At 38.4% G+C, this 13975-nt stretch overlaps 1 protein-coding gene across 1 annotated transcript; it reads right to left on the reverse strand.

Annotated features, from left to right (window-relative positions):
• Window positions 1–1584: 1584 nt before the first annotated feature.
• Window positions 1585–13604, reverse strand: LOC105465629 (vascular non-inflammatory molecule 3-like). The gene is given in 8 exon segments (XM_011714160.2): window positions 1585–1713; window positions 2391–2564; window positions 3228–3366; window positions 3368–3617; window positions 5392–5686; window positions 7414–7606; window positions 13165–13295; window positions 13392–13604. Coding segments are annotated over 8 exon segments (1524 nt in total).
• Window positions 13605–13975: the final 371 nt, after the last annotated feature.

A 13975-nucleotide genomic window follows, 5' to 3' on the forward strand; every position in this document is an offset into this window, starting at 1 on the left:
TCAGCACATACCCTTCACGGGTGTCTGGCTGGGGGACAGTCGGGTCTTTTCCATTCCACGAGGCCATATCTCAGGCTATCTCAGTGGGGAGAAACCTTGGACAATACCCGGCTTTCCTGGGTAGAGGTCCCTGCGGCTTTCCACAGTGCATTGTGCCCCTGGTTAATCGAGAATGGAGAATGGCGATGACTTTTGCCCTGCATACTGCCTGTAAAGATATTATTAACAAGGCACATCCTGCCCAGCCCTAGATCCTTTAAATCTTGATTCCATACAACACATGTTTCTGTGAGCACAAGGTTGGGGCTAAAGTTACAGATTAACAGCATCTCAAGGCAAAACAATTGTTCAGGGGACAGATCAAATGGAGTTTCTTATGTCTTCCTTTTCTGCACAGACACAGTAACAGTCTGATCTCTCTTTCTTTTCCCTACACAGGGAGGTGGAGGTTGCAGTGAGCCGAGATCGTGCCACTGCATGCACTCCAGCCTGGGCAACAGAGTGAGACTCCGTCTCAAAAAAAAAAAAAAAAAAAAAATCCTTTTTAAGTATCCATTTTCCATGTAAATAGAATGCAAGAGTCAAATAAGTCATGACTAAAGGGACAATACTAGCTAAAAAGTTGTTCATAGTTACTTTAAAAGATGTCCTTATTCTTTAACTTCCTGTATCTTAATTGGCTAGAATCAAATACCCTCTGTGTATTCAAAGTTCATCCTGTTATTTACAAATGAAGAGTATTAGTCAGGGTTCTCCAGAGAAACAGAACCAACAGGAGACAGAGAGAAAGAGATTTATGATAAGGTATTGGCTCAGACAGTTATGAAGGCTGAGAAATCCCACCGTCTGGTCTGCCATTTGCAAGCTGGAGATGCAGGAAAGCCAGGGCTGTCGTTCGAAGGCCTGAGAGCTAGAGAGTTGATGGTGTCAATTCCAATCCAGGCCTGAAGGCCTGAGAACCAGGAGCACATGAAGGCAGGAGAAGATCTCTATCCAGCTCAGGTAGTCTGGCAGAAAAAGAATTCAAACCTCTTCCTTCTTGTTTTTCTCTTCAGGCCCTCAAGGGACTGGATGACGCCTATCCACATTGGGGAGGACTGTCTGCTTTACTCAGTTTACCAATTCAAATGCTGTTCTCTTCCTTGAAACACCCTCACAGACACACCCAGAAACAATGGTTAACCAGCTATCTGGGCATCTCACAACCCAGTCAAATCAACACATAAAATTAACCATCTTATGATGAAAACAACACTTGCATACCTTAGTGCAGTTACTGCAAAAGGATTTTTCTAGGCCCTCTTCCCATTTAAATATATGCTCCACTATACATATACATACTTACATATACTTAAACTCACATACATGGAGGATGAATGCAGCTCCCACGAATGAACCTGTGCTCTACCAAATACGTAAAATGTGAAATTTGCACACACACTTGTTGCTTTTCAAATCTGCTTAGGTTTATTCTATTTGTTTCCGTAAGTTCATGCCATCTCTTCTAAACAGACACTAACGGATCTCTTTTTTTTTCTTCCTCCCTTAGCCAGGCTGATCCTAAAAAGGCTCTGCTAAAGGAGATCACTGGAACTTCCGAGGTCCCTGCCCTAAGCATGGAGGGTCCTTCTCTAACACTCTTCCATACAGGGCCATAACTAAGACAGGTAAAGGGGCTCCACTTCGGCTCCTCAAGCGTCCATCTCTTGAAATCTGGTCAAAGAAAACAAAGGATTAACTTCAGTGCAGAGTTTAGGTTACAGCCTAGATCCCTTCTCTGGCAAGATCACTCCTAAAGCAGTGTAGAATGGTAAAAATCACACAGGATTTGTGTTGGAAGACCCAGGTTCATGTTTCAAGTCTGAAAGTAGAGGGGCTTTGCTTAAAGTACAGCAAACAAATTTGTTGCACAGGTGGTCAAATAAGATCATGTATAAAAATATGTTCTTCAAACTCATGAAACACTATCCAAAATATTAGTTATTAGTATAATTATAACAACTTCTCAAAATAGCATACCCAGAAAAGAAGTTGTAGATGCATTATTTAATGTATTTAATTTGCACCTTCTACACCATGCAAATGACAACATTATTGCCATTATCAGCAATCAATATTTTTGTTTTAGCTTCTCTATGAATTTACTGTTGCCTTGAATATCAACATCACATTTTTGTTAAAAAAAATGAACCCCACATTCTCCATCACAGCCTAATGGCAATCTAAAACCACAACTTGTATTCCATATCATAGTTCCCACGTCTTTAAAGTGTTTCTTGTGGAATGTGAACCACGGTATTGCTATACTCTCATTATTGCAAAGATTTTCTTTATGCTGCTCTACCCATCTGCTCTGTTCGAAGGAATTCATCATCCTGCACACCTCCTACCTCATAATGTCTTTCAGGGGCAAGCTGACCCCCACTTAGAATGATCTGTGGGAAAACATAATGCATTCCGAATGTGCCACTGAGAGAGAAGTCCTCAAACCTGGTAAAAGCTGACCCCACAGCTTCTCCATACGTTTCCAGGTCAGTGGTTTGACACTTCAGTAATGTGCATATCTATGGAAGAAAAGAAAAGAGAAGGAGTCAGAAACCTTGCAAATAGTTTCTCAGCTAAATAATGCAATTTCAAACTATAAAGGAATATTTAAATTGCCTCATAAGAAGTATTTTTCCAACTGCAGGTAACAACTTATTAGTGAATCCTAAAATCAATTTAGTGGGTCAGGATTAGCACTTTTTATACTGAAGTCAAATAGAATTTTAAAAATCAGAGTCCATTGCACATAATAATAGCTATTTATAACCCTATTTTAAATTATTTCATAAGCTACTTCAATTGAATATCTTTTTTTTATTCAGTCACACATCTACTTGGCTACACTGGGTGATGATATAAATTATCCTTCTTTCTCTGGATTTAGTTGAAGACAATATGAAAAACACTGCTCTAAAGTAAACTGATGGAAAAAGAGAACACACAGAAGTTGCAGCTTTTGAAACCTGAACCTGGCGTGCTGATAACTAACCAATTTGCTTTATGTTTTTGCCTTGCAACTAAAACAACTAATTCTGTTCTTGCTAAGACTGAACAAATAATGTGTTCTGGGGACAAAATTCAGTGATAACATTACTAATTATAAAATTAGCTAAATCCAGCCCAATTTTCAAAGAAAGGCAATGATGACTTAGAATAAAAACTAATAATGAGACCACTCTAACATATTTAAGCAGTTCTAGCTGTAAGTAATATTGGCCTTCTACTGTGTGCAGTCCATCAAAAGCACCTAGGGCATAGACCTCATCTGCTCGCTTTTTAGACATCTTGTAAGTTAAGTGACAACGCAGATCTTTCTGGCAAACTGTAATTTCCTGGATTTCTCTTAAGCTCAGTGAAGGTAAACTCATCAAAATAAATCATCCCCGGAAAATCTGACTGCTCAGAGGAAAACGGTTTGACACTGCTGGCATATGCATGCCAGTCAACAGCTTCAGGGTAGGTGGGCTCACGGCGAGGCTGAGACTTCGGGTCTGATAGCAACAGCTGACCACTCTCTGTTTCCATGTCATAGTGGTACACCTTGACTGCTTCTGGGGTGTAGATTCCACTCCCTACAAGCAACATACAGAAACACAAACATTGGTTTCAGATTTGTTATGGTAACCAACTAATAGAATATTCCCATGTGGAATTAAATACAAAGTTATTAAAGCATATTTTTAAGATAGATAAGGAGTTAGTTGTTACATTGGCCTAAGTTCCAATTTGACTGTGTGTCCTCCATAAGGTACTACTTGCACTGAAATTATCATTTGACATGGAGGGCATAGTTTTAAGCCAACTTAGCAACAAACTAGAAAATCCCCCAATGTGAAGAATAATTTTATCTCTCCACTGACGATTTAGTTTATTTGTGTTTGGGATTTGTTATTCAACAAATAACAAAGCAGTTAAGAAGGAAGCCTGCATTACTTTGAACGTGGATATTATAAAGGAGAAACTCTAAAAACCTGATTAAGTTAAAAGTGATTTTTATCACTTCGACAAGTTTTTTTTTTTTAATGCCTGAAATATTTGTATTTATTTGTATTTTTTTTTTCCAATTTTCATTTTAGTATAGAAGGGAAATATGTGAAGGTTTGTTACATGGGTAAATTGCATGTTGCTGGGGTTTGGTGTGTAAATGATTTTGTCACCCAGGTAGTGAGCATAATATCCAATAGGTAGTTTTTCAATCATCACCCTCCTCCTACCCTCCTGGTAATTGTCAACTTAGTTGTCAACTAAGCCCTGGTGTCTATTGTTTCCCTCTTTGTGTTCATGTGTACTCAATGTTTAACTTCAACTCTTAAGTGAGAACATGTGGTATTTGATTTTCTGTTCCTGTGTTAACTGGCTGAGGATAATGACCTCCAGTTGCATCCATCTTGTTGCATAGAACATTATTTCATTCTTTTTCATGGCTATGTAGTATTCCATGGTGTATATGTATCACATTTTCCTTATCCACTTCACTGTTGATGAGCACCTAGGTGGATTCCATGTTATTGCTATTGCAAAAAGTGCTGCAATTAACATACAAGTGCATGTGTCTTTATGGTAGAATGTTTTATATTCCTTTAGGTATATATCTATTAATGGGATTGCTGGGTCGAATGGCAGTTCTGTTTTATGTTCTCTGAGAAATCTCCAAACTGCTTTACACTGTGGCTGAACTAATTTACATTTTCACCAGCAGTGTACAAGCGTTCCCTTTTCTTCACAACCTTGCCAGCATCTGTTTGTCTTTTATTTTTTTAATCATAGCCATTCTGACTGGAGTGAGTGGTATCTCATTGTGGTTTTGATTTGCATTTCTCTAATGATTAGTGATGTTGAGCATTTTTACATGCTTGCTGGCCACGTGTATATCTTCTTTTGAGAAGTGCCTGTTCACGTCCTTTGTCCATTTTTTAATGGGATAGTTTGTTTTCTGTTTGTTGATTTGTTTAAGTTCCTTATGGATTCTGGATATTAGATCTCTATGGAATGCATAGTTTGCAAACATTTTCTTCTGCTCTGTAGGTTATCTGTTTACTTTAAACAACAAGATTTATTTCGATATTACTAATGCACATTGGCTAGGAAATTTCTTAGAACTGGCTTTGATTTTTTTATGTGACTTCCTCCAGCCCCAATTTCCTTTCAAGTAAAATTGAGATAATAATGTTTGCCTCCTTTATTCACAAGGACAATGAAGTTTCCTTAAGTAGAAACAAATGCTGTTATTAATTTTGTGATCTTAATATTGGTAATAAAGTTATTAAACAAAAGTGTGTAGCTTGAAAATCAATGAAGCCTTTTTAAGACTGTCACTCCCACTTGGCACATGCCCGCATGAGTTACCTGTCATGTGCATGCTGGTGTTGTGGGTATTTGCAGCAAGTAGATTGACTCCCATGGCCTTGGCACATGCTGAATGGAAGGGAACAGCCGAGAGGAGGGGCAGCATGTTGTACCATGCTATGGGGTAGAGAATGCTGTCAACTTGAAACTCATCCACCACCACCACCACAGCTGGGTCATGAGAAAAAATGTCAAAGCAAGTAAAAATGCCAGACTTCCCAAAGGGAGTGTCAAAAGTCACAAGTTCTGAATCCTTGGGGAAATCGAATTGAATTTCAGGTGCAAAAAGGTTGTACTGTTAATAAAAAAGCAAAGAAGAAGAAAATTAATAAGAAAACTGCCAAATAGATGTGATCAATTAAGTCTTTCCCCATTTAATCTTTCCTCCCATGTATGTTGACTTGCAGGTTTAAAACTGTTACACATAGGCCAGGTGTGGTGGCTTACGCCTGTAATCCCAGCACTTTAGGAGGCTGAGGTGGGCGGATCACTTGAGGTCAGGAGTTCGAGACCAGCCTGGACAATGTGGTGAAACCCTGTCTATACTACAAATATCAAAAAAATTTAACCAGGCATAATGGCATGCGCCTGTAATCCCAGTTACTCGGAGGCTGAGGCAGGAGGAGCCCCTGAATCCAGGAGGCAGAGGTTGCAGTGAGCCGAGATCACGCCGCTGCACTCCAGCCTGTGCAACAGAGCGAGATTCCATTTCCAACAACAACAACAACAACAACAAAATAAAACTGTTACCCATACATTTGTAAAAATCATGCCCACTATACCACCATCTATAAATTTTCTTACTGTGACATTAATCAAAAAACTTTATCTTTTTTACAACCAATGTACATGTACAAATGATATTTAAAATGTGAAAATTTCTATCTTAAAATCACAGGTTGAAATCTTGAATCCTACACTTCTCAGATTGTTTTCCACTGTATTCTTTAAATTTCAACAGCACTACCATGTTAATAAAACAAACTTTGTCATGTGTCCCAATGATACTGCCAGGTTTTTAGAAGTGAAGTGAAGTCCATTGAAAATTAATTTAGACAATGCAATTGTTACATATTATTAATTAGTAAGCCATTAGTAACTTTATTTTATTTTTCAGCCTGGTTCTTTTTCCAAAACTCCACTTAACCTGGGCTCAGGAGTACAGCTTATGTTTTGCTCAGGTTTTGGTTTGGCCTGTTGTGTGCATGCGTGTGCTCTGGGGAGAGCTACTTCCCATCTCTGTGGTCCCTGGAGGCCTCTTGCTCCTCCATTCTTCTCCCATGTGGCAGTCTATCCTTCATCCTTTGGTGGTTGGCTCAGGAAAGGCATGTCAACTAATTGAATCAAGGAGTGATAAAGTCTTTGCAGGGTTCTAGGAGGGAGAAATATACCCTTCCTGTAGATTTTGTTGATAAAGATGTGAACTGCGTGTTGCTCCAGCAATGTGGCTTCTAAAAGGAGAGTTGCCCCAAGAAAGAAGCTGTAACAAAGGGCTAGGAGAGCTAGAGGGATGGATGATAATTTTGGAGCCTCTGAGTGTCAGACTGCACTGAAATGAGATCTATCCTTTCTATGCTACAATTTTTACATGTGCATAAGCAAGAAATTGTCCGTATTGTTAAAGCCATTTTCAGTTGAGGTTTTGTTTTCATTGCAACCAAAAAAGTCCTAATGGAATATATGGTAGCTTAGTATGAAATGCTAACAAATTGGGCTAAAAAATGAACCTGATATTAAATCATGAATGAAACAGAATTTTTACTTCTTTTTCAGAGAACATTAAAAGCTTTGTGTGGTTATTGTCACATCCATTTAAATACTCTACCATATTCTGTTTAATGATAAATGGAAACCCAGAACCTTATATGGAACTGAATTAAATCTCCTTTTCAACTATGATGTAATAATTATAAGATGCATCTACAACAGTTCTCTTCCCAGCATTCAACAAGCAGACACACATACATACCACAAGCACACAAAAGAAGTAACAAGTTGAGCTAAGGCACAAGTGATTCTCACCTTATGGTAGCGTGCCACCAGTTTTCCCTAAGAATCAAACACCACATCAGTGTTGTATTGGTAACGGCCATCAGGGGGACACTGAGGGTCACTGGCATTGCATGGCTTCATGTCCCCAATATTAGCCACAACATAGATAGAGTTGTCCTTGGCCAGGCAGCTGAGTCTTTGTTGCACTGGTGTGTTGCCAAATCTAATTCAATAGACATTTCCTCAAACTTACTATATTTTAGTGATTTCTGAAATACCAAAGTGATACTTTATTTGCCCATTACCCATAACACAACAGCTCTAGGTCAAGAAGCAACAGAAAATATTTTAAAACTCTCATGTGACATAGTGTTTATCTTCCTGAAAGCTAACCTAATTTACTATGCCAAACTCCAGATTACAGTACAAGACTGAAGGAAAGAAAAGATGGAAGAGGAAGAGGAGGATGAAAAGAAGCAGCACATTCTCTTATGAAGTGCTCCCAGGAAGATAAATGAAGCGCTTGAAATTTAGCAGACTCTGCAAATGGAGAGGACCTTTTCTATAATCCAAGCCATAATTTGTACAAGTTTGCTGATACGAGATGTGGTTGGAAACAGAAATGCCAGGTGACAGTAAATAGTTTGTACCCTCCAGATTGTCTTCTATAGAAAACAAATATAGCATTAAGTAGTGGAAATGTTAAAAATTAAAATAAAAAATAAAAAGCACTTCACTGTGCTGGCTCAGTTTCCTCATCTGTCAAATGTAACATAATAGCTTCCTTTCTGCCTTAGTGGATCCACATGAGAAATCCTGAGATAAGTACAGACATGAAATTGTTTTACCAAGTCCATCCATATTAAAGATATTTATCCTTGATATAAGAAGGGAATGTGGCATGGTGATAGCTGGCTTCAAATATTTGAAAGGCTTAATTTATAGGAGATGGGTCATATGTGTGAACATAGCATAGAGTGCACGAAAACAATGAAAGGAAGTTAAAGAGCGGCAGATTTTAGCAGAAAATATGATAAAAAAGGTTTAGCAACCAGCTCACTCTGTCAAATAAATGGATTTGCTAGTCACTAAAATCTTATTATAATATGGTGCATCTAAGCCCTTAGAGTCCATTCCGTTAGCACAGCTTAAAGGACATAGCTGTTTTAATTACGGCCAATCTAATGACCAATTATGAGATCAAAAGCCTTCCTTTTTTCACATATTTGCAATGCAAATAGTAATGCCAACTGCATAAATTGAATGCAATAATGTGTATAGTACACCAAGTACAGTTCTTGGAACCAAGTAAGTGCTCAGTAAATGAACATTGCTATTATGGATTGTGTGATTAGAGGCCATTCCATGTCTCTCTGTGATCTCACAGCCCTTCTGCAATTGAGGTTAAACTAACCTTTGAATAAAAAGGACACTTTAATGGCCTACTGGTTTAGACCTTTTTATTTTATTTTCTTCTAAAAAAAAAACAGAGAAATATTACTAATATTCACATTCATTAAGACCTTTAATAAGTTTATCGTGTCCTTTGTTTAATTTTTCTTTTCTTGACTAAATAATTTGAGTTATTTAATATTTCCCACTAGTTACTCATGAAAAAAGCCCATGGAACTCTTTGACATGTCAGCATTCTAAATATTTAAACACGCAAGGATGACCGCATGACTCTCTATTATTCTCTTTAGGGATAAATATCACTAGGAAGAAAACTGACTTTCTTTTCCGATATTATCATTATATTAAATACTGGATTTCTCCTTTTTGTAACACAAAACTGAAAGGGTGTCATTTGAATAAGTAGGTGTAAGAGTTCATAATGTTGAAATTTCATCAGTCACTTACTTTCCCCACCTAAAATAATTTGTCTATAGCTAATTATCAGAATTATGGGTCTCTTTCCCCTGGAAAAGTCAGTTTCATTAGCCCAGTCAAATACAGTACATTTTAGTGTAAGTCTCATGAATTGCAGCAAAGAATGATTCATTCCTTCTTGTTCTGGGAAACGCCTCATAAGCAAGTAGATGTTGAGTCACAGTGACATGGTTTCTGTAAACACAGAGCATGCAATGTTTAGAGAATATTTTTCCAAAGGTAAAAATCCCAGAGTGAGGCTTGACTCACATAGCTGAGCCTGAATGTTGTACCATTAAGCATGACTTTTCACTTAATTTTACATAGGTAAAATTATCAAAGAAGTTTCTCTTTTTGCACAATAGATGTAGTTCTAAACAGGTGCATGCAAATTTAAAATTAGCAAGTTAAATAACTTCTTAACCCATCAATTTTGCTATTTAAAGAAATAATCTTAATCTATTTTAAACCATTAATACAACTAAAATAATCTATTTCATAAATATCATATTAATTATGCATATTTTCTTTAAGAAAGTTATGCCTAAATTACATCTACTAATAATTACTAAAGTTTCTCAAAGGACAAGAACACAAAGAAGTTCAGACTCAGTCCCTTCTGCTAAAAAAAGGAATAGTAACAGCTAGCCTTGGACAGTGCATTACAATGTACAAATTCCATGTGTATTACTTCATTACTCTTGTCTACTCTGTAAGAGAATTAAGACAAGGACTCTATTATCCCTGTTTTACAGATAAAGAAATGGAAATGTTAGGCATTTAGGTTACATCACTCAGCTAGGTGGTCGTAAAATGTGGTCGCAGAAGTCCTGTACAATTTCCATTTGCCATATTGATTGCATTGTAAATGATAGTGATAGCAAAGCTCTTTGGAAACAGGCTCATTCATCTTTTTACTCTTCCTATGAAGAAGGCAGGTGTCTGTGGATGAACCAACTTACTTGTATTTGGGACACAGGCTCTAGATATTACAACTCTTTCACTTTGTTCAAACCCAGTTAAACATTTACTATAACAATTGTGTGTATACCTACTATATATATATATATATATATATATATATATATATATTTTTTTTTTTTTTTTTTTTTTTTGAGACCGAGTCTCATTCTGTCACCCAGGCTGGAGTGCAGTGGCATGATCTCGGCTCACTGTAACCTCTGCCTCCTGGGTTCAAGCAATTCTCCTGCCTCAGCCTCCCAAGTAGCTGGGATTATAGGCATGCACAACCACACCCGGCTAATGTTTGTATTTTTTAGTAGAGACGGGGTTTCCTCATGTTGGCCAGGCTGGTCTTGAACTCCTGGCCTCAGGTGATTTGTCTGACTCCACTTCCCAAAGTGCTGGGGTTACAGGCGTAAGCCACCGCACCTGGCCTATACCTACTATTTGTTTTAAGACAAGGTCTTACTGTCACCCAGGCTGGAGTGCAGTGATGCAATCATAGCTCACTGCAGCCTCAAACTCCTGGGCTCCAGTGATCCTCCTGCCTCAGCCTCTGGAGTAGCTGGGATTATAGGTGTGTGCCACCACACCTGGGTAATTTTTTAATTTTTATTTTTATTTGCAGATACAGGATCTGGCTTTGCTGCGCAGGCTGATCTCAAAGTTCTGGCTTCAAGCAATCCTCTTGCTTTGGCTTCCCACAGTGATGGGATTACAAGTTTGAGCCACCACGCCTGGTAACAGCCACTTTTCTTTTCTTTTCTTTTCTTTTTTTTGGAGATGGAGTCTTGCTCCATCGCCCAGGCTGTAGTGCAGTGGCACGATCTCGGCTCACTCCAAGCTCTGCCTCCTGGGTTCACGACATTCTCCTGCCTCTGCCTCCGGGGTTCACGCCATTCTCCTGCCTCAGCCTCCCAAGTAGCTGGGACTACAGGCGCCCACCATTACGCCCATCTAATGTTTTTGTATTTTTAGTAGAGACAGGGTTTCACCGTGTTAGCCAGGATGGTCTCCATCTCCCGACCTCGTGATCTGCCCATCTCAGCCTCCCAAAGTGTTGGGATTACAGTCGTGAGCCACCGCGCCCGGCCTCACACCTACTGTTCTTGAAAGACAATTGCAACAAATAACCAACCAGTCATCAGTATCTCAAGTCACTTACCAAACAGGAGATATGCCAGATGATATACATTATGAAATGTAAGCAGTATCTGCAGATTCAACACTATTTCTTTTCTGGGTTTTTTTTTTTTTTTTTTTTTGAGAGAGTCTCACTCTGTCATTCAAGCAATTCTCCTGCCTCAGCCTCCCGAGTAGCTGGGATTACAGGCAAACACCACCACACCCAGCTAATTTTTGTATTTTAGTAGAGATGGGGTTTTACCATGTTGTCCAGGCTGGTCTCAAACTCCTGATCTCAAGTGATCCGCCCACTTCAGCCTCCCAAAGTGCTGGTAAGCAAAAAGAACAAAGCCTGAGGCATCACATTACCCAAGGCTACAGTAACCAAAACAACATGGTACTGTTAGAAAAACAGACACACAGACCATAGAACAGAATAGAGAACCTAGAAACAAAGCTGCATACCTACAACCATCTGTAGCTCAAACAAAGTTCACAAAAGTAAGCATGGGGAAAGGACTCCTTATTCAACAAAAGGTGCTGGAATATCTGGCTAGCCACATGCAGAAGATTGAAACTGGACCCCTATCTTTCACCATATACAAAAATTAACTCAAAATGGATGAAAGATTTAAATTTATCACCTCAAACTATAAGAATCCTAGAAGAAATCTAAGAAACACCATTCTAGACATCAACCTTGGAAAATAATTTATGACTAAGTCCTCAAAAGCAATTGCAACAAAAATACAAATTTACACATAGGACCTAATTTAACTAAAGCACTCTGTACAGCAAAAGCCAACTATCAACAGAGTAATAGACAACCTACAGAATGGGAGAAAACATTTGCAAACTAGGCATCTAACAAAGGTCTAATATCCAGAATCCATAAGGAACTTAAATCAATAAGCAAAAACAAAACAAATAACTCGATTGAAAAGTAGGCAAAAGACATGAACAGACACTTCTCAAAAAAGGACATACAAGCGGCTGACGAACACATGAACAAACACTCAACACTTATCATCAGCGAAATGCCAAGCAAAACTACAATGAGATATCTCTCATGCCAGTCAGAATGATTATTAACAAAAAGTCAAATAATAAAAGATGCTATGGAGAAAAGGGAATGCTTATACACTGTTGGTGGAAATGTAAATTAGTTCAGCCATTGTGGAAAGCAGTTTGGAGATTTCTCAGAGAACTTAAAACAGAGTGGCCATTTGACTCACAATCCCATTACTAGGTATATGCCCAAAGGAAAGGAAATCATTCTACCAAAAAGACTGATGCACTTGTATGTTCATCGCAGCACTTTTCACAACAGCAAAGATATGGAATTAACCTAGGTGCCCAAGAAAGAACAAAATCATGTCTTTTGCATCAACAAAGGACATTATCCTCAGTGAGTTAACACAGAAGCAGAAAACCAAATACTGCATGTTCTCACTTATAAGTGGGAGCTAAGCATTGGGAACTCATGACCATAAAGATGGGAACAATAGACACTGGGAACTAATAGAGCGGGGACAGAGGGAGGAAGGCAAGGACTGAAAACCTTTCTATTGGATACTATGCTGGGTGGCACGATCATCGTACTCCAATCCTCAGCGTCATGCAATTTACCCATGTAACAAACCTGCACATGTACTCCCTCAATCTAAAATAAAAGTTGAAATTACAGAAAAAAAAGGAAGCATCTACATCCTATGCCACAGATTGACTATTTATCAACACAAGTACCAGTCAAGTTCAGTGAGTTTACTGTTGGTGTTTTACAACGTCACAAGTTTTGTTTAGAAATTAATTATATGACATCACCTCCAGGGTTCTCTACATGGAATCCAGTTCACTCCAGGGTCTGGTATATCCTCCAAATAGGGGTAAATGCTCTCCCTGGTGAAGACCCAACCATAGATTCCATCTTCTGGGGTCACAATGATATGTGCACCCTGCTCAAAACAAGTGGGGCAAAAAAGTTTCTCATGAATTCCAAATACTCTTTTATCAAACTGCAAGTCTCCTTTACAAGTATAAAAGGGTAATACCTGCTTCGCTGCCAGCTTAACTGCTTTCTCCAAAACATCTATGTTCTTGTTCATCAGGAGCAAACCTTCTTCTTTTGAAACAGGTGTTTCTGTTCTGTTTGGTATTATCACTGTATACTCATATACTGCAGCACTAAAAGTGTCCAGCGCACCAACACTCAGGGCAAGGAGGGCAACAACTGCCACACATTTTGGAAAATATGATCTAATCATAACTAAAATTTAGTGATCTTTGAAAAACAAACTCAGATTCTTAAACGTTTTGTTTCACTGGAAAAACTACATTAAATCCCTTCCAACATTGACTGTTTATATTTTCTTACACATACATTACACAACACAGCATTGAGAAAGGATGCTGTGCAAGAAAAATGAGAGCCAGGACATAATCGGATTGACCCAAGTGTACAGTGCAGTTGTTGACATTGTTCAGAGTGAACTGAACACTAAAAGAGTGAGCCAACCAGATGAATTCACCCCAGTCCAAAACACACTGGCAGTTGAAGTCTTTTTGTTTTTGTTTTTTTTTAATAAAAAAAGGTTTTCCTGGTAAGCCAATATTTCTATTAAAAGGGCCAATATTG

Source organism: Macaca nemestrina, chromosome 5, assembly GCF_043159975.1.
Source record: "Macaca nemestrina isolate mMacNem1 chromosome 5, mMacNem.hap1, whole genome shotgun sequence".
Classification (NCBI taxonomy): domain Eukaryota; kingdom Metazoa; phylum Chordata; class Mammalia; order Primates; family Cercopithecidae; genus Macaca; species Macaca nemestrina.